The following is a 25,089-nucleotide window of genomic DNA, read 5'->3' on the forward strand; positions in this document are numbered from 1 at the left end:
AGCATGGTTTGTAAGCCTTCCGAGAGGAACCGTATCTGTGTGGAAATGCTATTGATACAGTTACTCCCCGTGTTCAGAACCGTTCGGCTATACAGTGGAAAAGAGGCCCTTGTGATCTGACACAAATTCCCTTTTCTAGCCTGAAAAATGGCAGGAAAAGCCAGAGCAATAAATACTTCAAAATATTTAGCATTGTGCAGCACTAGCCAACACAGGCGTCTGGTGGCTGATGTAACAGAATTAGCAGTTAGCATTCTCCTCTAAACATGTTGAGCTGTCCGGTGACATTATGTTAGCGGCAGTTTGAAAAGATTCCCATGTCTCAGAGGCCTTCACCCTCCTAGCTTGGTAGCACTGTGTGATAGAGGGAGACTTAGCATGTTCAAAGTACGCTCTATATAGCAAACTCAGGTCTCCTAGTCTGTCAGGTTGCTAGTTAGCAAGCTAAGGGCCTCACAGCTGGAACCAACAAAAAAGAAGAAGGAAGGGGACGGTGTAGGGACAGTAAAAAAAAAAGATAAAAGTACTTAATATTTTAAAAAATATGACATTCATTTAGTTGTGTTCAAACTAGGATTTATGTAGCAAACATAACTGTTCAGCTACTCTGCTAGCTGGACAGTTAGCAAGCTAAGGGCTTCATAGCTAGAACAACAAAAAAAGGCTGTTCTCATCCGAAACTGTTGGCCAAACAAAGCAGTTTTTCGAAAAAGTTAATGTATGTCTCAAGCTTCTCAAAAATGTTTGCCAACTACAAAATTAGCTAGCCTAGCCGAGAGAGTGCACTCCTACTGAAAAATCCGCTCCTGGTTGTCCCCTCACCCTCCATGTGACCACAAAGTCGCAGGTGCTACACAATACGGCGAAGGCATGTTAACATTAAAAACATTATTGAGACGGAGGCAGTTTTTCCTTCCTCAATGACTGCCAAACTGGGTGGAGAATGAGCCAGATGCTTGGAAATAAGCATCAGATTCTTATCAGAGTCATACAGACACCAGCGGTTACAGACAAAAGCTATGAGATACTAAATTTACTGTACTGTGTTAAAATGTCAAAGACCACCCTTCATTTATCTAATTTCTAGGAAAAAATATAACCGAGAGAAATTAAAATTTAACAGATAAATCACACAGAAGCCTCAACAACTAAATATAAATATACAACCCCATTTCCAAAAAAGCTGGGACGCTGTGTAGAATGTAAATATAAATAGGATGCAATGATATGCAAAGCATGTAAACCATATTTTTAAAGAAAAATACTACAAAGACAACGGAGATATTTTACTGTTTTTTGAAAAATATATCCCCTTTTTGAGTTTGATGCCAACAACATATGCAGTGATTTCCACTATAGAATCATGTCTGTTTTTAATGCAGTGCCGTCTGAGGGCCCAAAGATCACGGCCAGCAAATAGTGGTTTTCGGCCTTGTCCCTTACATACAGAGATTTCTCCAGATTCTCTGAATCTTTTAATGATATTATCTACTGTAGATGATAAAAAACAAAAGTTCTTTGCTGTTTTATGTTGAGAAACGTTGTTCTTGAATTGTTGCACTATTTGATCATGCAGTCTTTCACAGAGTGGTGAACCCCTCCTCATCTGTACTTCTGAAAGACTGAAAGATTTTATAACCAGTCATGTTGCTGACCAATCAACCACCAGGTGATTTTTTAGCATTACACAGCTTTACCAGCCTGTTGGCATCAAATTCAAAATGGGCAAATATTTAAAAAAAAAATACAATTTCTCAGTGTTAATATTTGATATGTTGTGTTTGTACTATTTTCAATGAAATATAGGGTTTAAATGAATTGCACATCATTGCATTTTGTTTTTATTTACATTTTGCACAGCGTCCCAACTTTTTCAGAAATGGGGTTGTAAAAAGTTTTCAGTATTTAGTGCTCTTTCTTCATTACTGCTTCCATTCTTTTCAGCAGACTCAGGCTATTTTTCCACACCTCCAAAGTTCAGTCTTAGAAGTTGGTTGTATTTTCTTCTTCTCTCAATACAATTAATCCCAAACACATTCAGTGATGTTGAGGTCTGGACTCTGGGGTGGTCAGTCCGTTGTTCAGAGAACACCAGTAGCTTCTTTGTCTGATCTGATGGTGAAAGTTCTGGTGGTCTGTTAGGTCTTAGGTCCCATTTACTCTGTAGCTTTTAATCATTTCTTCAACTCTAGCTTTGGAAAATGGTCAAGAAGATAAATAAATGAAGGGTGGTCTCTGACTTTTGCATTGTACTGCACTGTGTTAGGACATGAAGGTGTGCTGGCGCTATCTATCTGTACTGAAAGTTACAAGAAAAGGATATTTTATAGCTTTTTTGGCCCAGAAAGTTTCAAGTTTGACTGATAAAGATGAAAACGTAAAAATACTGAACGGTAATGCGGATATTCAGGTCAGCACAGCTGAAAGCATTGCACACTTAGGAGCTGGACCTTGAAAGCTGTTGGTGTAGCAAATGAATGTTGGTCTATAGAGAATGAGAGAAAGGTGAGAAGACAGAAGTGAATAAAAATGGGCGGTTTCAGCAGCCTATATGAGTGCAACGTACAAGTGCAACAAATAATAACAATAAAAAAAGAATATTTTTAACCCTTTTATAACCGAAGCCTTCCGCAAAGGCAGATATATCACTTTAACACTCAGACCCTAATTTTTAATATTTGACGCAAAGTAAAAGTGCAAAAAAAGTCTTCAGGATTCGTTTCCTAGTGCAAAGGGACAACTTCCGTTTCTGTAACGCCTGTGCTTTTGTGCTTAACAGTAAAGGCCATTTTGAGGAGGTATTAAAATTCCCAATGCACCAAAAAAAGCTTCAATACAAACGACGGTGCTAACGACTGGCTCTACTTTGGCCGAGCTACAATGTGACAATACTTCAAATTGTGCCCAAAGACACGAACCGATAAGGCAACATTCGGTCCACTCCCACGGAGCTTTTGGAAGTTGACCAACACCAATTACGCTTGTGACAACCAGCAGAACAACGCAGCCAGAGCAACTTCTGGATCTCTGGATGATGCTGACTGTGGTCGTCTTTGCGTGTGTGCAAAACTGTAGCGTCTCTGTTAGTTTCTTTAGCTCTTGCTGCAGCTCCTGTCGGGCCCGGCTGGTTCTGTAGTGCTCCTCTGCCGACTGCAGCGTTCTGAGACTGAGGGAGAGCTTTTGAGTCAGACTGAAGGAACTGTCCCGTCCTGGACTTCACCGGACTCCAACAGAGGAAATCATCACAAAATACTGCAGTGGAGTTTAGGAGAGGCGGCGGCTCGATCTCCACGCCACTTCATCTTCTTCTTCTTCTTCAAACTCCTCTCTGGAACCTGCTGCCTGTGGGAGAAGATAAGAAGAAAAAAATCAGAAGGAGGAAAAGAAAGAAACGTACAAAAATATAGAAAAAAACACAAGGGGGGAAGAAGAGAAACAATAAGAGAGGGAAACATAAAGGATGACAAACAAAATCAGGAAGAGAAAAAGAGTGAAATATAAAGGAGAAAAGAAAAAGAAAATGAGGAGGAGAAAAGGAGTAATGGGGAGAAAAATGCAGGAGAGAAAAGAAGAAATAAAGAAAAATGCAGGAGGAGAAAAGGAGAAACAGGGAAAAACAAAGGAGCAGAAAAGAAAGAAAAATGCAGAAAAAGAAAAGGAGAGAAAATACAGAAGAAGAAAAGGAGAAATTGAGACAGTACAGGAGAAGAAAAGGAGAAATTGCAAGAAAATACAGGAGAAGAAAAGGAGAAATTGAGAGAAAATACAGGAGACGAAAAGGAAAAAATGAGAGAAAATACAGGAGACGAGAAGGAAAAAATGAGAGAAAATAAAGACGAAACTGAGAGAAAATAGAGGAGAAGAAAATGAGAAATTGAGAGAGAATACAGAGGGATAAATTGAGATAAAACAGAGGAGAAGAAAATGAGATGGAGAGAAAATATAGGAGAAGAAAATGAGCAATTGCGAGAACATACAGAAGGAGAAACTGAGAGAAAGTACAGGAGAAGAAAAGGAAAAATGAGAAAATGCAGGAGGAGAAAAGAAGAAATAAAAATAAAATTCAGGAGAAAACGAGAAAGAGAAAAGCACAGGAGGAGAAGAGGAACAAGATAAAAGGGACTGAGAGATAAGTGAGTGAGAGAGGCTGAGAGAGGAAATGGTAACAGTGAGATAAGCAGCTTTCCCTTTCAGTCCTTAAAGAGCTCCTACAGTGGTTAAACACTCTACACAGGATGTGACTTCAGTTCCTACTGCACTCTGCATTCCACACAACTGACGATGTGGGTTCAGTCAGGAAATAACTTCTTATCAAACTATCCATTATTTCAAACCTTCACTGTCAAAACCCTCTAATGCAATGTTTTCATGAAAACAGCAGCTGGACAAACAGAAACAGTCCAAAATGACTCATAATAAAATCCTGTAACATTAACATTAGTAACGTTAAATTCAGTCATTACATATGCAAGAGTTTGGGCGCGTCTAGTCAAACTACGTTTTGCTGAATATAACACACACAGAACATATTTATGCTCTAAGCACACTGCATACTGCTTATTCGCTGCATATTTTATATTTGAAATTTTGTATGTGCACTTAATTTAGCAGAAAAATGCGTGTTCCCTGTAGAGCAGGGGTTCTTAACCTGCTTGGTGGACTGTAACGCCACAAATCTGCGAACCTCTGAAGTGCCAGCCAATAAAAAACTAAAGTCTGAGTTGTGGCGTCTTCTTTCTGAAAAAAATACTAAACAGAGAAATGTTCCTCAGCCAATATACAATCCCATGTAAAAAATAAAATGGGCCAAGCCCAATATAATGCTTTTTACAGACAGTACTGACCTGGTCAGAGTCCAGATTTAAACCCTATAGAGCATATTTGGCCTCACATGGAACACAAACTGGCTCAGCAATGGAGCCGTCAATGCTGAGTGGATCAATACTGACTCTTCTTTCTGTAAAAGACTGTCTGCAGATTTACACACAAAACGTCAACATTTAAAGCTATTGCATACTAAGTTCCTTTATCTATTTGTTTAATCCTTGCTAATTTACTGAGTAAAAAAATTAAAGGTTAAATTTTTGCCAAAATGTTTTGAAATATTATTTTAACCCTAGGAAAGCGGTGCACTCCGGAAAAGGTTAAGAACCCCTGCTGTAGAGGACGTGTTAACTAGTTTTTAACTTCATTCGACGGTGTTCAAACTTTTGCATACGACTCTATATATGTTACACGTTACAGTATATATTGCACCTAACATGCAAGTCATGATACAACAATATGGTACGATATGATACGACACATCATACTGTCCCATATTGTATCACAGCCTGTGGCTAGTGTGTTAGCTTGGGTTAACATATTAACTAGAGCATAAATTAGGACTCGAATTTAAACTTTTGTTTCAAATATTGTACTTTTACAGTACTGAGTTTGTTAATTAACCGTACATAAAAACATGAACATATCAGTGTAAGGCACAAGATTAGATGTTAGCATTTATAATGTTTAACATAGGAGTATTCCGAATTTAACATTTTTACTACAACCTTAACATGCATTAAAAATTAAGAACGTTTTTTTGATCTCCTAAAATTCAAGTCATATACAAGTCCAAAGTGGCCAAATTGACTGATCAGCCACCTTACTTGCTAGCTAGTAGCTAACACTGGCTGTCCTGTGAAATCAGTAGTGTGCACAGTTACACAGAATCATGTGTAGAGCTGATCAAAGCTACATGTTTCTCACTAGAGTGAACATACATGCAAAAAACGTTAGAATTAGCTACACAGCTAACAAGTAAACATTACTCTGTGACGTCCTTTGAACATGTTAGAGCACCAAGTTAGAAGTTAGAACTGTTCTGTGTTTTTGGAAGTCCCATCATGTTCAATGTACATATTTAATGCCTTCTTTTATTTACATTTATTTGCCTAAACCCAACAAACCCAATTTACATTCTGTTTGTGTAATATGACTGTGAAATCTACCAGCTGTGGAAAAAGACTACACTTAGCTTAAATTTAAACTGCGATCATCCCAAAAAACTGTGATTATCTTGAAAAGTTACAGTTGGGCGATCATGTAATAATTGTGACAGTAACATTGTGACAATGTAATTATCATGACAGGCCTATATGCAGGGTTTTATTACAACAGTGACACAGTGTGCCTGTCCTGTAAGCCAGAGATGTGATGTGTAATAGGAATACAGTAATAACAGTATTGGTTATATATTTATGGATGGTTTAATCATTTTACATACCTAATCACCCTGACCAGCTCATGAAAGGCTTTGTCCACATTCATCGGAGGGTCCTTGGCACTTGTCTCTATGTAAGTAATCTGTTTTGTGAATGAAAAAAAAAAAAATCATGTATGCAGGGCTCAAACTTTGTGACTCACAAAATCTTTAAATAGGACACCCCAAAATACCACAGCTTTGATTGGCTCATCACATGGCTAGAGCTGGCTTTAATCACAGCCTGTTTCTAGGGGTGAGTCAACACTAGAGCCCGCAACCCACCAAACAAACACAAACACACAGACACACAGGTTTTTATACAATGTCAGGACATGGTGTCACAAATGTCCCACATGTATTACATACATGTGAATATCTACAGTAATGGGTGTCACCAGAGGCCACCCTTCATTTAATTAATTTTCAGTCAAGTAATTTTTTGGCATCAGGAAAAAAAACATTTAACAAAAAATCAGATTTTTCTCAGTAACTTTTTATTGTTATTACAGCTTCCACTTTATTCAGAAGACCAGCTTTCAGTTTTTCAAGTAAACTGGATTAAATTTACATGAGGTCCTGTGGTAATTTCCTCATTTACAGAAGCTCCCCTGTGATTTTATTTCTGTCCGGATCGGCCATGTCGGTGTTTTTCTCCCTCCTCTCCTGAGAAAATTACAGGCTGAGTTTCCTGCTGCTTTTTCACCAAACTCAGCGGTTGTCTGATAAATTTAGCCCCGTCTGGATACAAATCTGTGTGATTTCGGTGTATTTTCCAGACAGAATTATTTTTGACCACTGTTACTCACCGTATTTACTCTTCTAGCACGCCTGTCCGTGTTAAACATTTTCCAAATCGCAAAACAGTGGATGTTTTGGAAGTCAACCATTTACTTGATCTGGGGAGTAGAACTCTACACTGGTGAGAAACAGCAGGAGGAGAAATAAACAAAAAAAAAGTCCATCACAGAAGCGAGATCCCTCAGGGTGATTAAAGGAGCAATTATAATGACAGCGACATGTTTATATACAGTACTTTATATTCTCGTGACCCAAACATCCAGGTTTGCATTCAAGCATCCCATGGTCATTTTATTGCCGTTCGGACGCACGAGTTATCACTGTGGCTACATTCACATTACAAGCCTCATTGCTCAAATCTGATTTTTGCTCAAATCCGATCTCTCTGACACGATTGTTCACACTCGTTTAAGTAAGTGACTCTTCATTAATCTGTCATTAATGTGAACGAACCGGCGTCCTGAAATGACCCTCATGAGCTCATCCTACTCAGTAACGTCACGTGAATGAATCACGTTCATCATCAGCACAAACTAACGGTCAGAACGAGCTTCGCTGAGAAGATAATTAACTCTGATCAGCTCTCAGCTTCATTATTAGAGCGAGACGAAGGAGAAAAAGGTGAGATGTGTTTCTTTTCCACTGTTTATAGGCTTTAACTTCTGTTCGGCGCTGTTGCCATGGTAACGCTGAATGATGGCGAACGCGCAGTGGAAAAACAGCACATGAATTCCGATCTGAGCATCACATTAAGGTCGCATGGCCACAAATCAGATACGTATCCGATCTACGACCACATATGAAAGTGGCTCAGGTCTGATTTAAAAAGATCAGATTTGTGTCCACACAGCCCTGAAAACATCAGATCTGAGTCACATTAGGGCAAAAAATCGGATTTGTGCCACTTCAACCTGGTGATGTGAACGTAACCTGAGAAAAGAGGTACTTTTTTTTTTTTTACTATTTTTTTTACAGATCACTCTGATAAACGAATCCAATCTGAATTGGGTTTTTAGAAGTTGGTTGCATTTCTGCTTCTCACGATCCAAATAATCCCAAACACATTCAGTGAACTTGATTTTCTCCTCTCTCTCAAAGATGAAAGCTTTAAGTGCTGTTTCACTGATGGGGACAGTTTTGGTGTCTACCAGGTCTTCCAGGTGGTTGTTAGGAGTCTCATTTTCCATTTAATCATTTTATGAACTCCAGTTTTGGATACTCCTGTTTTGGAAACTCCTGTTTTATTCAATTATTTTCCTTTCACATTCTCTTTCCTTATGTAAGAGGATATCTTAAAAGTAATCTCCTTAGAAATATCTCTTGGAAAATGAACAACTTGTACTTAATGGCCACTTTGATTGGAAATCTAAAAAAAATTAAGGGTGGTCTCTGACTTTTGCACACTACTGTAAGTAAATATATATTATAATAATAATAATATTCCCCATACTTATTATATGTACAGTACAGTGTAAACGTCTTAGGCACTTAAGCACATTTTTTAAAGCCATTTATCCTGGCAATAAGTGTGTTTTTGCTTTTAAAAATACCACATATACCTAAAATCACTTGTTTTATCAACATTATATCTATTTATTGTTATATTAGAATTTATCTGCGCAAATAAATGCTTACTGCCCAGATACACAGCTTTTTAAATCTTTACTTTTGCACAGTGTTGTATGTACATAACCCTAGGAACCAATAAGAAATGGTTCTGCATTTACAGTGTTCAATAAATGCAACACAAACTCTTTTTTGGGCCTTTATATCAGCCCTGTTTTTGTCCTAGTCAGGATATTTCTGTCCAGAAACTGTACAAAAACAAACACGCACACCAAAATAACACATGGTCTCAATGGCTGCCAATCCCACTGGTGTCCGGCCTCGGAGAGAAAGCTGTTCAGTCTCTCCAGACAGACGTCTTCCTGTGCTGGTTTCACATTTGCCAAAGAAGGGAGCCTGGATTTTGGGCTTGTTCATCACTTTCTAATTAAAGACGGTGCTGAGAGTCGACAGAAGCTTCAGCATCTGAGTTGTGGGTGAGGCTGCTGTTTTAAGCGAAGCCAAAGTGTTAAAAAAAAAAAACCCTCATGAAACCTGCAGGGAGTCTTGACGTTAATGTCTCTGCATACTAATGAGAGAGCGATGCTATATTTTCACCTAAGACTTTACACCTGCTGTTAAACACGTCTAGGTTTATTTGAGTCATTTCATTGTCACAGCAATAAAAAATACAACAGCAGTGATGAAATATTCTAAGCTCACACAAATTCAGACCCACAAAAGAGGGACAGAAGGATAGAAACCAGATGTCTGAAGAGTTAATAGCTTATAGAAAGCTATTACACAAAATGCTAACAAATACACGTCTGAGATATTATTTTATGATCATTTAGAAATAAGATCATAAGGTAAAATATATTTTTACCTTTTTTTTGCGTTGTAGACCATGTGACCCATGGTTCCTATCACCACTAATGTAAATAAATCTGAGTTGCTAAGTTCGAAGTAGTTCAGCTGTTAAGTTGGAACGGCGCACTTCACATCACAACCACTCTGAATGACTTTGTTTACATCCCAAAGACTGAATTATGTTGTAATTTTGAAAAAATTCCCTTCAAATGTTTTCCATTTCATAAGTCGCCCAGGTTTTCAGAGCCAAAAAAGACCAGTGGGAATTGCATGCATGTCTATCTGACTGGAAGACTCACACTGTGTTTGGCAGCCATCTCGCAACCCTGGTCACTCGTGACCTTCCTCAAATGCACCAAGTCCACTTTGTTTGCCACCAGGATCATGGGGAAGGATTCTCTGTTGGAAAGCAAACAAGACAGAATGGAATGAAAACAAGCACAGGAATGATTATAATATCATAATAATATCAGTGAAAAATATATCGGCTGCAGATACATCACAGCAGCGAGGCTCTCACCGATCTTTCACCCTGAGGATGAGCTGATGAAAGCGGTCCACGTGGTCAAAGCTGGCCTTATCCGTGACGGAGAACACGATGAGGAAGCCGTCGCCTGTCCTCATGTACTGCTCTCGCATGGCACTGAACTCCTCCTGTCCCGCTGTGTCCAGCACTGGAACAACATTGGATCAGGGTTTAGAAACAAAAAATATAAGGTTATATAACCAAATATTAAACTGAGTTCCACTACTACTAATTGCATGGGTGGTTCACCAACTGCAGATTATTAGTGACCCAGCACTTTATCTAACACAATGTAGCGTACACGCTCAGCATCAAGGGGTCATTTACGGGGGCAATACCCCACCAATCAATCATCCTGCAAAATAAACTTGTTGCCTGCTACTGCACTGCTCGTGGTGCGCACAAGGCTAGAAAACTATATTAATTAACATAGTGGTCAAGTCATGTGGTCTTTATGGTCTTTCTTTAATATGCATCACTATGCACTGGCCGCATTTTTGGCACATGCTGCATGTTGTGGGAAAATAAATTAGCAGACAGATTTCTTAACCCTTGTGTGGTGTTGATGTGTTTGTTACTCAGTGGGTCTGATGGACTGACCACATTATTGTTTTAAATCATAACCATAACAATTTATGTAACAATACCAGATGTTTAAAGTATCACAAGTGGCCAGCGTAGGGTTTTCCTTTAGCAGCTGTAGCCAGTCAGTAGCCTGTCCATGTTGTCCACCCTCACACACACACACACACACACACACACACACACACACACACACACACACACACAGACACAGACATACTAACAGCAGGCCATGTAGGAGGAGAACAGAGTGAAGGACACAGCACCTCCACACTTTTACTCCCCGCAGGTTCACCCCAACACCACATGTGTAATATAAATGTGTGGGGGGTGAACAGAGTGAAGACACTGAAAATGGATTATTTTATATGTTCTTCATATAATGAGCAAAGCCCAAGAATCTGAGGTTGAAATAGTAATAAATCGCATATTTTTTCTTTTGGTAAACATTCTAAATGGGTCCCCCAGACCTGAACACCACACAAGGGTTAAAAAAGCTTCTACTGCATGACTGCAAAATAGATTTCGTTGCATACCGACATTTTGTTTGTCTATGTTTATCTGAAATACTAACAACGTAGAGGGTGGCATGATGTAACAATTACTTTGAAACTTGAACTTTTTTGAAATAAAAAATCACTGATCTGTTTAATGAGAGAAGGGATAAAGCACAACTGAAGGGTGACTCTATTCTATTCACGTGTTTTCTTAATCATAAATGTAGTTTGTGACATAAACTAAATAAACATCAGCTTTGCTGGATCAGATTTTCAAATAACCAATTAAATAAACGCTACACCATCACTGAGAAATTGAGTTATTAACAGAAAAAAGTTGATAAAACAGCAGAAATAGTTAGTTCCTTGTATCTGGCTTAAAGTTTAACAGAGTCCTTTTAATGCATTGTTTCTCTTTGATCCGTTTTCTTGTTTAGAGTGTCTGTATATTATACATTACATCATGCATACAACATTATTTATATGTAGAGAAGATTTCTGGGACATACAGGTGATTCAAAAAGATTCACCCGATTTCAAAGCGCCATATTTTTACAACCGTGAGGCGCCTAGGAACCAATCACATACCAATTGAAAAAGGGGGCTCATAGAGTTTCTGACTGTCACCGGAAGATGGTTCCCTTCAGTCTGCAAGGGGATGAGACCCCTGAGCAGAAAGCGTTCTGCATTCTCCACTTTAATAAGAGTGAATCCATCAGAACTGTGCAGCGTGATTTTCGTGGGCAGTGAAGCTCCAACAGCTCAGAGCGTTCGTCGTTGGTTCCACAACACTGGATGATCTCCGAAATCGCACTGAAAGAGCCGGGAGTGCAGCGACAACCCGACATGCTCAATCCAATATGGGATGAATCTGACTATGGTGTTGATGTCGTCTGTACAGCTGGAGGAGGTTCATATTGAGCACTTGTACAATTAAATAACAAACTTTATGCTCATTTAAACCATTTACAGTTTACTGCATTGTTCTGTAATGATTTACAAGGGAAATAAATCATTTTGAAATCGGACGAATCTTTTTGAATCACCCTGTACATAATGCTCAGTCCAACACTAAAATGAACTGATAACTTCATAATGCGCACATGTAGAATGAAATTTACAGTGCTATCGAAATGCTTAGTGATTTGTTTCATCACAGCAACAATAAAAGGTGACTCAAGTGTTAAAATACATTCAAATTTATATGTTTACTTTCACCCAAAGTAAAGATTTAGAGAAATCAACTTATAACTGTTGAAGAGAAGAAGCCTCTTTTTTTGCCACAGCATTAAAAGATTAATGTACTATTAATACCTGCCATTATGCAGATATCTGCACTAAAAATGAGGACTAAATATAGAGAAAAAGATCATTAATATGACACTACCATCCAAAATAGCCCACTGTCCATCGATCTCCGTGTGCTTCAGGTAGGAGTCCTCAATGGTCGGATCGTAATCAGGCACGAAAATCTTCTGGAAAAACTGGATGGTGAGAGCGCTCTTGCCCACGCCACCGTCCCCCACCACCACCAGCTTGTATGTGGGGAGATTGTCGCTAGGGACCGCGCTGGTCGCCATGACAACAGCTATACCTGCAAAACAGGGAAGGAGAACTTGTTGGTAACCTGCTGCTGCTGCTGACTGCTTCCTCCAGCATCTGAAAAGCAGGAGGTCATATGTGAACCAGGCTCAGCATGAAGACTGAAGCGTCTAAGGTTTAAATGAGGGAAAGCTATGCGCTTTCTGAGGAGACGCTGAGGTTTGAGTGTGATATTCTACTTGAGCAAAGGCTAAAACGAGCCAAACAACCACAGAGGAAGTGTGGTCTTTTCTAGACTCTCACACTGAGGTTCACTTTAATTATGTCGGTTTCCTGCAAGGCACCAGATGTGGAATAGACACCGTTTTTTCAACCATCGTAGATTTTCTCCAGCATTTATTTTGTTGAAAATGTCATGAAATGAAAACTGGTACATTCAGAGCCAAAAGCTGAAGACACCAGATATCTACGATGCTCATTATCTGTCTAGAAGTCTTATATATATGCATGTACACACACACACACACACACATACACACACATATATATATATATATATATATATACACAAAGAGAGATATAGTTGTGCTGTGAGAACGAGAATGATAGATGTAAATTACACATGAGAATTACAGTCACATGAAAAAGTTTGGCCACTCCTGATCAAATTACATGTTTTGTTAAATTCTATTTGAAAATAAATGACCACATCCTCTACAGAGAACACATTTCTGCACTTTTCATTCCACAATTACTGTTTATTTGCTGAATATAACATACTGGAAGACTAAAACATGAAATGTGGCCTGTGCAAAAGTAAAGGAAAAATACTACATATTTGAAAAAACAAAACAAAACAAAAATATTATGAGATGCATATGCTTTCCTTTTGTGCAACTTAAAGTGGTTTCTGAGACATAAATCGTCCAACTTGATAGCCAACATTATATATGTACACTATCAGTAATTCCTGATACTATCCATCAGCTCAAGCTTAGTTAATGCATTAAATTATTAACATCATTGGTTTATGAAATGTTGATAATGCATTTTCCTAATTTGACCCTTCAAACCGTCCATAGTAGCCCAGGCTGAAGCTCAGCTGCAGCGCACTGTACATTACTATGACAGAATTCTGGCATCGCATCCGATTCAAAATTCGCAATTCAAAGCCGTTCTTGGGGAAAATCAGCCCAACACTCGACTCTTTCTGCTCGCTATTAAGCTTCTGCTACAGTTGAACAGCACTTTCTAAAAAATATAACATGATCTCCACCTCACCGCGACCCAGAAGGATAAGCGGTTTAGTTGATGTACTTTATGTATGTATGATCTCTACCTTTAAAATTACCATGATGTTTTGTATGAAACCTTTCTTGTCTGAGGCTGTGCAGAACCACAAAACAAAGGGTTAAACCATGTTGGGCTGGTCAAACTCACATTAACCTGATAGAGGACAAGTTCCCAAAACAATATGACTTGGTTTCAGACTGAGAGTGATTAATCATGATTACTGAACATTCACAAAGACAGAAATCAGTGATTGTAGGCCATGTTTCGGCTATTGTCTTCTAGGGTGAAAGTCCTGTTCCTGGTTCTTATATGCAGCAAAAGCTCTGACGGCCACTGACAGCCAGCCAGTCACAAGACACTTCCAGAAATCATTAGTAACCAATCGTACATCGGGACCCGCCCACAGCTGTCAACAATGAATTAAACTCTTGTGCGAGCAGAAGCTTAATATCAAGCGGAAAGAGCAGTCAGGATAATTTTCCTCGTGTGCAAGAGTAGTTTTCCTCGCTCGCGAATTTTAAAGTGGATTTGACGGCATACAGAATCCACGATTGTATCCCTCTCGTTCAAAAACAGCTTTTAATTGTCTTTTAAAGCGATACCTTCAGCACTCTCAGCACTATGCTGGACAGTGTTCGTGGGAGAACTACAGACAAATCAACAAGCAGCAAACTAACAAAAGCAAAAACAAAGAGGAGCTCCAGTTTATCCCAGTTACACTTTGCCTTGCGTTACAATTTCATAATAAACAACCCAACAGAAAGGATCCAAAATGACTTGTTACAAAAACTTACATTAAAAGTTAACAATGTTTTTTACTCCTCCAGTAAAGTTGCCCTTTTGGAGATAGAAGCTTTTGTTCCAACAGCAACAAAATACACTGCGTTGTGCACAGTTCAATTCCTTACTCTCATAATAACATAAATTTAATATCAGCTCCACAGTAGTTACTACATAATGCATCTTAAGACTAATAACTGAAAAACAGGCCTAGAGTTTAAGGGGTTAATGAACTGCGGAAGTCAGGGTGGGAGTAGCAGTGGTTCACTTCACAAGTATTTCACATTTCTAACCAAGCCACAAGTTTGAAGCCTTTTATTGCACAGCAAACCGTATAAGACAAGCTCTGAAATCTATGATCCTCTGTCATTTAAATTTCTCGTCGGCCACGAAGGGGTTTTCCCACAGGGGGACGCAAAAATACATACAAATGTCTCTCTTCATTGTTGGGGTTTTCACAACACTCTGATGCCAGAAAGAGCCAAAAAAAGGTTTCTATATAGGGACAAACTGCGGAAGCCCAAAAGAGTGTCACTGAGGAGCTTCTTTCATCTTTCACTGCTAATAGAAATGGAGAATGTGTAGGTTTTGCTTCAAAACTTCCCAAAACTTCCCTAAATGACACGATTCGCTGAAGTAGTAGTGAAATCATCACTGTAACTTCATTAGAATAGAGGGCACAGAGATGGCACGATACCACTTTTCTTTTCCGATACTAATACCGTTATCAGAATCTTGCGTATCGGCCGATACCGATCCGATCCATTATTTCTTCCTTTTAAAAACTGCTAAGCTTTAAAATGAGCTATTTTCAATTGAAGATCTTCACTTAAGACAAGCATCTAGAAGTAGACCATCATACTGAAACTACTCAACACTATCAACCCCACAGGTGACAACACCACAGAGTGAGTGAGAGAGTGCAGTGGAGAAGAGCGAGGTTTATTTCCCACGCCAGAAGAGCTATTAAGAACTACTGTAACTAAAGTATATTTCACAGTTTCGATCCTCATTGGACCCTTTAACAACAGTCTCTGTAGCTAGAATCACATCTGAGGCGCTCATATTTCGGGTTTTACACCTTGTTCTTTGGTGACTCGCATTGTACGTTTGAACAGTCCTACATGTACAGACAAAGCCTAGATTTATATACTCACATCGTACGAAAACACTGGGTCTGATTGATATGCTCTGTGAAGCAAAGCCTCTACAGACAGCTCTGTCTATGGACAATTATCAATAAAACTTCAAAATTGCACATTGTGCACCGAGTACTGAGCAAACATGCTGAGAAACTGAGCTACAGCAGCTTTGCTAACTTGTACCGCACTGTGCATGGAAACTAAAAGCAGGTATTGATGTACATGGTAGGACAATACAGTCGCCCTACAGCCGATTTTACAAAAGCAATCAGCATATTAACACTGATACCTCATAATTCTGTTCAGTCAGAGTAAAGTCGGTATGTCCGGCCTTTTGTACTGGAAATGTCAACTTTTTTCGCCTCTGTTTAGTTTTAGTTTAGCCTACGTGTGTCCACCCATATTTATGAAGTGGTTGTGATTGTGATTGTCTGTTCAACACGGGCTAAAAATCACACAGTGCACTCCTGGCAGGAATACAAGGCGAAATGTTTAAAGTTACCAGCAACTTGAGTCAGTAACACTTCTCTGTGTGAGCAGATCCTCGATCACTGCCAGCTGGAGTCGTGTGTTCATTAGTACAGAAGCATACACTAAGTTTACGGAATATGGTATCTGCTGGTATCGGATGTTGGTATGGGTGCATTTTTGTGGTTGAGTATGAGCAAATGAGCACAGTATCGATGCCAGTATTGGTACTGGAACAACCCTAGTTAGCACAGTGTCAAAGCATGTTTTAGAAGTATTCAACTTTGTTTGATTTTACAAAGACCCTCAATTGTTGTGTAACCTAATCACCATTATATGTTAAATACACAGAGCTAAAGCCAAATATCAAAACATGCATTTCACCCCAGACAGTGTTATAACAACACAACGTCAGCAAAAACCCCCTTGACGTAGGCGTTATGCCAACTTGACAACACAGTTGACAAAAGCAGCCTTTGTGACAACTGCGGCTTATCGGAATAAGCATTCATTAAGGTTTATGTAGGTTTATGCCAGCTGTTCTATGGATATGAACATGACTACAATAAAAAAAAAGCGTCACCAAATAAATAATAAAATAAGCTAGTGGTATGATGGTCTATTCAATGATCACCTACTTGTTACTGTGCAGTTCATATAGTTATTCTACATTGGTTGTTTGTTTACAGACTTGAAGTGAGCAAAAGTGCCACGTCTTGTTTGATATTTCATGTAGATCCTCTACGCTGCAAAAATGGCATCTTGGAAAGTGAAATTATCTTAAATCTAATTGATGAATCTAACATTTCTCATTTGGAGATTGCTGTCCGCTTATTATCAGATTATTTCACTTATTTCTTGACATTTTGTACTTGTATTAAGTGATTTTATTATGTGAAATTCTATCTATATTGGTAGATAAGTTTGCTTATTTCAAGAAATATGCTTGAAACCAGCAAAGTTATCGGTCAATATAGTGAGACAATTTTCTACTTAATAAAATTACATAATTAAGTAAAACATCTAGACATAATTGAAATAATATTATAATAAGCTTACAGCAATCTCAAAATGAGAAATATTAAATATAGACTACATTTAATATATTTTCGCTTGTTAAGATATCATTTGTGATGTAGCAAGAAGAAAACATAATTGTATCTGGTCATCATAATTAAGCCTCATATCACCGAAACAGTAACATTTCAGACCACTTCTATTGGTCTACTGTTCATGAAATGGTCACACAATGCAAAGGACAGCTGGCTTTCCAAATGTTACAAGGCTTTGATACAACACACACAAAATGCATTCTTACCTAAATGTATCTTTCTTTCTTTCTTTCTTCTAAATGCTGGAGATGACCCACTGACACTGTCTTGACACCGATGAGGCCAGCAGGACAGCGGCCGTGGCAGGTTGTGAATGGAGACCCTGCCAGTGCCGCTCTGGGAGGAAGCGACCGTCAGCAGGGAGACGGCCGCCCCTTCCTGTGGTCCACAATACGAGGAAGGAGCGAGTTTCCTTCCTAATTCCGGCCACTTCATACCAGAGCACCCTCGTTCACGAGGGAACCCGATCACGCCTCACTCTCACACGTCCAGGACAGCGATGTTAATCTGCCCACTTAAACCCAGACTCGCCACGGGTCACAGCTCGTACAGGACTCACTCCTGAGCAAACAGCTGCTGAGCTCAAGCAAGTTTCGACAAAGTCGTTCACATTCGAACGTGACAGAGCGAGAGGTGACCGTTTTCTCTGGGAGTGTGTGACTTGTAGCTGCGATTAACAACGCTGGCAGGGTGACGAGCGCAAAATCAAGTTGAGATTTTCTCAACTTTAAGCAAACGAGATAAGAGACAGTGAAGCAACAACCTAAATGACTGGCTAAAATTCCTTGTACCAGTCGTTTACTCGGGGGGAGTCTGAGGTCTTCAGCTTCTACTGTCTAATATTTCATTTCTAGAAGCATTTTGTAAAGTTATAATCGCGGTTCATATCTTAAACTAACGCTGCACCAATACCATTTTTTTCCTTTCTGATACGGATACCAGACCCTGAAGCACTGACCAATACTGATGCTAACTCTAACCTAACTAGCTTATAAACCCTGATATTTATACAGATCTACTTCTTAAACATTTAACTTTGCTAAATCTGTATTACAAATAAAACATACCAAGCTTTAATGAATGACATTTACTTGTTGGATTATATATATATTCATTCATTAAATATTTCTAATATTCCTATATATATATATATATATATATACACACACACACACATATACACCGATTGTCCACTTCATTAAGAACACCTCCTACTGTCCATTTTATCAGCCCCATTGACCACATAGGAGCACTTGTAGTTCTACAGTTACAGACTGTAGTCCATCTGTATCTCTGTATACTTTGTTACCCTGTTCTTCAATGGTCAGGACCCCCATGGACCCTCACAGAGCAGGTAAAATGTGGGTGGTGGATCATTCTCAGCACTGCAGTAACACTGACGTGGTGGTGGTGTGTTAATGTGTGTTGTGCTGGTCTGAGTGCATCAGACACAGCGGTGCTGCTGGAGTTTTTAAACACCTCAGTGTCACTGCTGGACTGAGAATAGTCCACCAACCAAAAATATCCAGGCAACAGCGTCCTGTGGGCAGCGTCCAGTGACCACTGATGAAGGACTAGAGGAAGACCAACACAAACTGTGCAGCAGCAGATGAGCTACCGTCTCTGACTTTACATCTACAAGGTGGACTGACAAGGTAGGAGTGTCTAATAGAGTGGACAGTGAGTGGACACAGTGTTTAAAAACTCCAGCAGCACTGCTGTATCTGATCCACTTGCACCAGCACACCACACCACCACGTCAGCGTCACTGCAGTGCTGAGAATGATCCACCACCCAAATAATATCTGCTCTGTGGGGGGTCCTAACCATTGAAGAACAGGATGTATGCAGAGAAACAGATGGACTACAGTCTGTACAGTGCTCCTATGTGGTCAGTGGCACTGATAAAATGGACAATGAGTGAAGATACAAGCAAGTCTCCTAAACAGAATGGAAGGTAAATACTAAAATAATGATACCATATTTATGTTTCTGCTTTTTGTCTGATGCAGAAAGATGAATACCTTGTACTTAATGGCAGTTTGGAGTGGAAATTAAATAAATGAAGGGTGGTCTCTGACTTTTGCACAGTACTGTACATGTTTGTTTCCTATTAGTTACTAAATAATTCATAGTAGTTACATATAGTAGTTAGGTGTAAAGATTAATAAATGAATAATAAGCCTAATCCTTAAAAAAAGGATAATAAGCTTAGAAATTAAGACTCAAGAACAGTATATGAAAATGGTATTAGGTGTGTGTCAATATAAAAAACAAATAAATAAATAAATAAATCAGACAATGACAAAAGGTCTCGTCATGTAGACCAAGAATACTCGTAGCACTGTTTTCAGAGGGACTTTCTCTCTATATGGTGCAAGTTATAGAGCGGTACAGTGACTTCATTAACAGCTCGAATGTGTCTCTGTGAGTCACTACACTTCCACCGAACAACGCGGCTATTGTACGGCACAACTGCGTCCCAGTGCGCGTTCTCTGTTTGGAGCAGCTGAACTGGGAGCCGCTGGAACTGAATGCTGTATTGTGCTTTTCATTCGAATCCAGCTCTGTCATCATCGTGAGTGAAGATACCATCGCTGACGGGCTGTGTAATTAGCTCCATTTGGTGCCATTCGAAACAGGCCGCTGCCTTTCAAAAGTGCGAGTGAGGGGGCTTCACTTCAGCCTTGGAGAGCAGCTGTTCCACGTTTCAGTGACCACTGACACAGAAATAACTCAAACGTGCTTCATATTAGCAGTGCTGGGCAATGTTGATAAAGTTCAACATCACAATATTCAGTGTCAATATTTAAATGAGAATCCCACTGATTTTTTGTGCATAAATCAGCCGTTCAGTTGTAAACAAGGTCAGTCAGAGTGGTCTGGCGTGAAACTGTTCCTTGTAGAGAAACTTACCGACTCTTATTTCTTTCAGTGGTGGTGACAGAAACCAGGGGCTGTATTACAGAAACTCCCTATCTTTTTGTTTTAACTTCAGATCTGAAAGGTCAAGATGAGATTTTTCACAAATTCGTATTACAGAAGCAAATCTAATCTTAATTTAAGAATCTTATCTTTTCTTACAGCATCTTTTCTTATCTCGAGTTAGGAAATCTTCTCGATTGAAGTCGACAATCAACTGTCGTGTCTGTTACCTAGCAACTGACCATACACAGCTGAAACGTAAACACGTGATCAAGCTAGTTAGCCAGACAGCTAACGTTAGCTACCATTACTGAGGTAAAAAAGGTCAAACAAAACTAAAATCCCATAAACTGAAAGGTAAAAATATTGTGTCAGCGCTTTGTGTTGTTTTCAGAGCCGCTCCACAGTTTCAGTTTCAGTTTCCCAAACGCTTTAGCCGAGCGCGCTAATGTTATTCCTCCTAATAAACAGACACACGTTCAGCTCTGTCTCCTCATTATTCACCACCATCACTGTAATATTGCATCTGACAAGTATTATCAAACATTAACACCTGAAGATGATAAGAGGGGACGGTGGCGATCGTGTGTGCAGAGTCTGAGGTTTTAAATAACGCAGTTAAAAAAAAAAACTCACAAGTCAAAGCACCGGTTTCAGTGTAGATAAATGTAGTGTCACTATGCTGGTTATAGTGAACTGTGCTGCCTCTCACTGCATAAAACAATAGAAACAGACGATTAAAACAGAAGTTAAGATGCTCTGGGGTTTATCTTAAAGTTAAGAAAATATTTAGGATATTTTGCCAACTTAGAATGTTTCTGTAAAACTGTTTTCTTATCTGGAAATAGATTATAGACTTAAGAACTGTTGTTCTGTAATAGCTTATGTCCTAAATTCAGTCTTAACTGAAGTTACCATGACAACAAAGCAGATAAGATATGATCTCAGGCTTAAGAATTTGCTGTAATGTGGCCCCCTGGGTCACAATGTCTACAACACAAATATAGCCATTTTATTTACTATCCAAAACCACCACTGAACCTGCACGAGTCTTCTGAGCTTTTATATGTAATGTTGTTGATGGTAAAATAGTGGTAAATCTGAAACTTTTATGCCTACAATGCCCAGCATGCACCGTTCCTCCAGGAAAGGTTTTACAAAAAGCACATTTTCAACCAAAATTTGATCTCATTACATCATAAAACAACATCTCTGACATCCACCACTGTGAACAAATCTGCCATTTCTCTTTCAACCACATGTCACATGACATCTTTACCATTTAATTATACAGAAATTCTGAAAAATTGGTGGAATTCCCCTTTGAAGCCCCCAAAACCAAAACAACACAAACTGGCAAAAAAATATGCTTTTAATTTTCATTCTTCAAACGTGCAAATCAGGTACATAGGAATAAAATCAACAAGAAGGAAACCACTTGATAGCTTTGAATCATAATTCCAAGGCACCATGTTTTCAGTGCACAATGCTGTCATGAAACTACAAGGAAATTCCACTGATTTTTCACAATTTCTGCTTAATTGAATGGTTAAGATGCAGACAAAGTCATTCTTTTCATTTTCGTGTTAAGTGCTCCGCTCCAGAGAAACTTACTGAGTCAGAATTGTTCACAGTGGTGATGATAGGAACCAGACGTCTGAAGACCTACCTTACTCAAAGTTGTCACGTGAAAAGGTTATGAATTTGCTGCCTGATGCCTCAGCGCGTTTACATGCACTTAATAAAACGATCATTATCAGATTCAGGAAGTTATCCGATTACTCAAGTGGTCAGATTAAGGCCTAGAAATCCAATTGAGAAATACTATACAGAGGGCAAAGGTTTTGCTTAGTAATCAAATTTCTCAGTGCATGTAAACTCTTACTCTGATTTCTTTCGCTTTTCTCAATCTGCACATGAGCGCTGTCCTCAAAACAGCAAGCAGCACTGAACACAGCACCTACAAGATGACAGTAAAATACTTCTGGAGCGATGCTGAAGCGAATTACATGCTTGTTGAAATGAAGAATTTAAATATCTTCATCTTCTACATGCTGTATGTTCATATTTTCAGCTAAAGCGGCTCGATGTTTAAAAAGAAAAAAACCTGCAGCATCATGTTTCAGTATTACATTACGTCACGTCTTCTTCTGTGAGTTTACTGGCCGGTTGTAAAGCAGAAATCCGATTACTGCCTGAATCATGTAGACCCAGAGTTTCACCCATTATCTGATTACTCAATTGCATGTAAACGCACTGAACAAATTACTGGCAAAATCTGTTTTTCTGCAGTTATCAGAGTAGCGTATGTAAACTCACTGTTTTATGATAGTTTTGACACAAGATTTTCAACATGACAATGGCCATATTTTGTAGCTGTAGACACTGCGACCCCTGGTTCCTATCACCACCACTGTAAAGAAACCCAAGTCAGGAAGTTTCTCTACGCAGAACCGTTTCACATAAAACCACAGTGAATGACTGAACTGCCCAGAGGAATGAAATATTCTGAATGAGATCTCTTAGGCCCAATCACTTTTCACCCCTCACCCCTACCACTCAGCCCTTACCCCTCCATTTTGCGCGTTCACATCTAGGGGCAGGGTGTCCTGATTTTGTTGAGATAGAGGGGTAGGGCGAAGGTTTAGGGCTACATGGCCCTCCAAACGGAGGTTTTTCAGAGACACACTCCAAACTGAGTGTTGGAAAAAAAGAAAAACTGGTACGATGGCTGAACAAGCAACCAAAAAAACCCACAAATGTGAGTAATTTCTCTGTAAAAAAAATTACGATAACCACTGTATTATCTTAGTTTAATGTCGTTTCCGTGTGTTATGGTCCTTTTTTCACAACAAGCATAAAACATTGCTAGTAGTATGCTAATGATTAGTAGCTAGCTAGCTAATTTTCCAGTTCCACCTTAAATGGTGCAGCAGTTACATTCTGGCACCTCAGGCATCAGAAATGCTGTACCATTTAAGGTGGAATGGGAAAATTTGAACAAGAAGCTGGTGAATATCTGACTTCAGCTTCATATCACTGAAGAATTAGGGGTGGGTGATAATAAACAATTGTCATCCCCCTCTTTGAAGGCATATGATGACCTAAATGTAACTAAAGCCCAGCAGTGAGGAGCTGAACTTTACCCTCCTCTGCTGTCACTGCAGACTGGCAGGGTCGCCTACAGAGCAGCGCTGGTAGCTGTTAAAGAAGTAATGCTCTTTTTTATTTGAGGTTCCACTTTTTGTAGGAGAAGATTTCAACCACTACCCCTTCTGACTCAGTTCCAAGGTGCAAAGTGACACTCGAAAACAGGGGGCAGGGGTAAAAATAAGAAATGGGTTTGGGCCTTAATCTCAGGTACTTCTCCTAGATGTGGTTAAGCCCTGTCTGAAATCGGAGTGAGACTTAAGCCACTTTCTCCTGTTTCTGCATTTTGGCTTCTGAGAAACAGTCCTCATATTTCCCCACTGTGATTAAATTATTGTTACACATATGGATTAACTTTTTAGTGTCTGACTCATCTCACCATTCACACCAGTCTTAGCTGAATAATATTTCCATAGGAAAACCATAAGATCATCATCGTCTTCTTATATAGCTCTATTCTCAGAACTCTTCCAGGAGTCTATCAGTGTAGAAGGAGAACTCATTCTTTCCTCATTCATCACCAGAACTTCTTTCAAAGAAATGCTCATGTTAATCTCCTCTTTTCTCCTAAAGAGGGGTTTATGAGTAAGATTTCAGTAATCAGTGATCCCCCAGTAATACAATATTGAGATGTGCTTTATTTCTTTGAGACAATCCTAAGAAGACATTTTTCCAGCAGAAATTTTGATAAACTGGTGACATTCCCCTTAGATGCCAAACAACCAGCCAGCACTGAGGAGACGCTTATTCATGTTTCAGTGACAAATGACACACAGAAAAGGCTAAATGTGCCTGTTTTCAGCCATATGGACTGTTCATTGGTGTCCAGCATACCTGACTGATTATTCAGGCTGAAGTTGGCTTCCTATTCAGCTCCTTGTTCGAATTTCCCCGTTCCACCTTAAATAGCGCCGTAGTCACCGTTGTAACGCCTAAAGCTCCAGGACGTAACAGCTGCTCCATTTAAGGTGGAACGGGAAACTTCAAATAAGAAGGCGACTTCTGCTTCGTTTATTCAAAGCCTTTTAACCAAAAAAGCACTGACGGTCACCTTTTCTGTCCTCCTTTTTCTCTGCAAACAGAAAAACCCCTTCAGTTGTGGAGTTTATCACCTAAACGGTTCGCTTAGCAACGACATTTTTATCAGATTAGGACGAAGGAAGAAGCAGCAGCTTACCGCTGAAGGGTTTGGAGCCTTGCTTGGAGAGAATATCTCCCAAAACCTTCCCCACATCCCTTTAACAGCAGCAGACAGAAGTTAGTCAACAGGTTTTCCTCATGAAGTGAGTAAAAACATCGTTGTGCTCTCCTTCTGCTCGCCACTCCGCCGCCATAAAACACTATAACGGACAATCTTTATATCGCAGCTGCTGCTGCTGCTGCTATAAATAGAATGGCCTCGCCTGATGGAGGGTTGTCTTTCGGCTAAATCGTGAGAGGATTTTTTTTACCCGAGGTTTAATGTAACTTACAGACTGTAATGTAAGCTGTAGAGTTAAGTAAGAGCTGTTTGAACAAGTATCTGTTTGGAAATCATGGCCTGGGCAGCGTTTTTTTCAAAAAAAGTGCTCCATCTTCCCCCCAGCTTGTGGAAGTGGTCTGTTCCGCCACA

At 39.4% G+C, this 25,089-nt stretch overlaps 1 protein-coding gene across 2 annotated transcripts; it reads right to left on the reverse strand.

Moving 5' to 3' along the window:
* Positions 1-1,526: 1,526 nt before the first annotated feature.
* si:ch73-116o1.2 (ras-related protein M-Ras) lies at positions 1,527-24,836 on the reverse strand. 2 transcript variants are annotated; one of them, XM_036571578.1, is made up of 6 exons: positions 24,655-24,836; positions 12,453-12,659; positions 9,981-10,134; positions 9,760-9,859; positions 6,269-6,348; positions 1,527-3,342 (listed from the first exon to the last, which is right to left on the reverse strand). In XM_036571578.1, the coding sequence occupies exons 2-6, from the start codon at positions 12,643-12,645 to the stop codon at positions 3,243-3,245; spliced, it is 627 nt and encodes a 208-aa protein (XP_036427471.1). In that variant the 5' UTR covers positions 12,646-12,659; positions 24,655-24,836; the 3' UTR covers positions 1,527-3,242. The 2 variants fall into 2 exon arrangements, with proteins under 2 accessions (XP_036427471.1, XP_036427463.1); XM_036571570.1 differs by lacking the exon at positions 24,655-24,836 and adding an exon at positions 17,609-18,081.
* Positions 24,837-25,089: the final 253 nt, after the last annotated feature.

The sequence above is a fragment of the Colossoma macropomum genome, unplaced genomic scaffold (genome assembly GCF_904425465.1).
Source record: "Colossoma macropomum unplaced genomic scaffold, Colossoma_macropomum, whole genome shotgun sequence".
Classification (NCBI taxonomy): Eukaryota; Metazoa; Chordata; class Actinopteri; order Characiformes; family Serrasalmidae; genus Colossoma; species Colossoma macropomum.

Bases quoted from the DNA above. Each gene is read 5' to 3' on its own strand.
- si:ch73-116o1.2 (XM_036571570.1), bottom strand. From the start codon at position 17,837: ATGAAGTGGCCGGAATTAGGAAGGAAACTCGCTCCTTCCTCGTATTGT. The intron at 12,660-17,608 runs GTAAGAATGCAT...CCTGTTTTGCAG, and splicing joins AGAAAGAAAGATACATTTAG to GTATAGCTGTTGTCATGGCG. The intron at 10,135-12,452 runs GTAGTGTCATAT...ATGTTGTTCCAG, and splicing joins ACAGTGGGCTATTTTGGATG to TGCTGGACACAGCGGGACAG.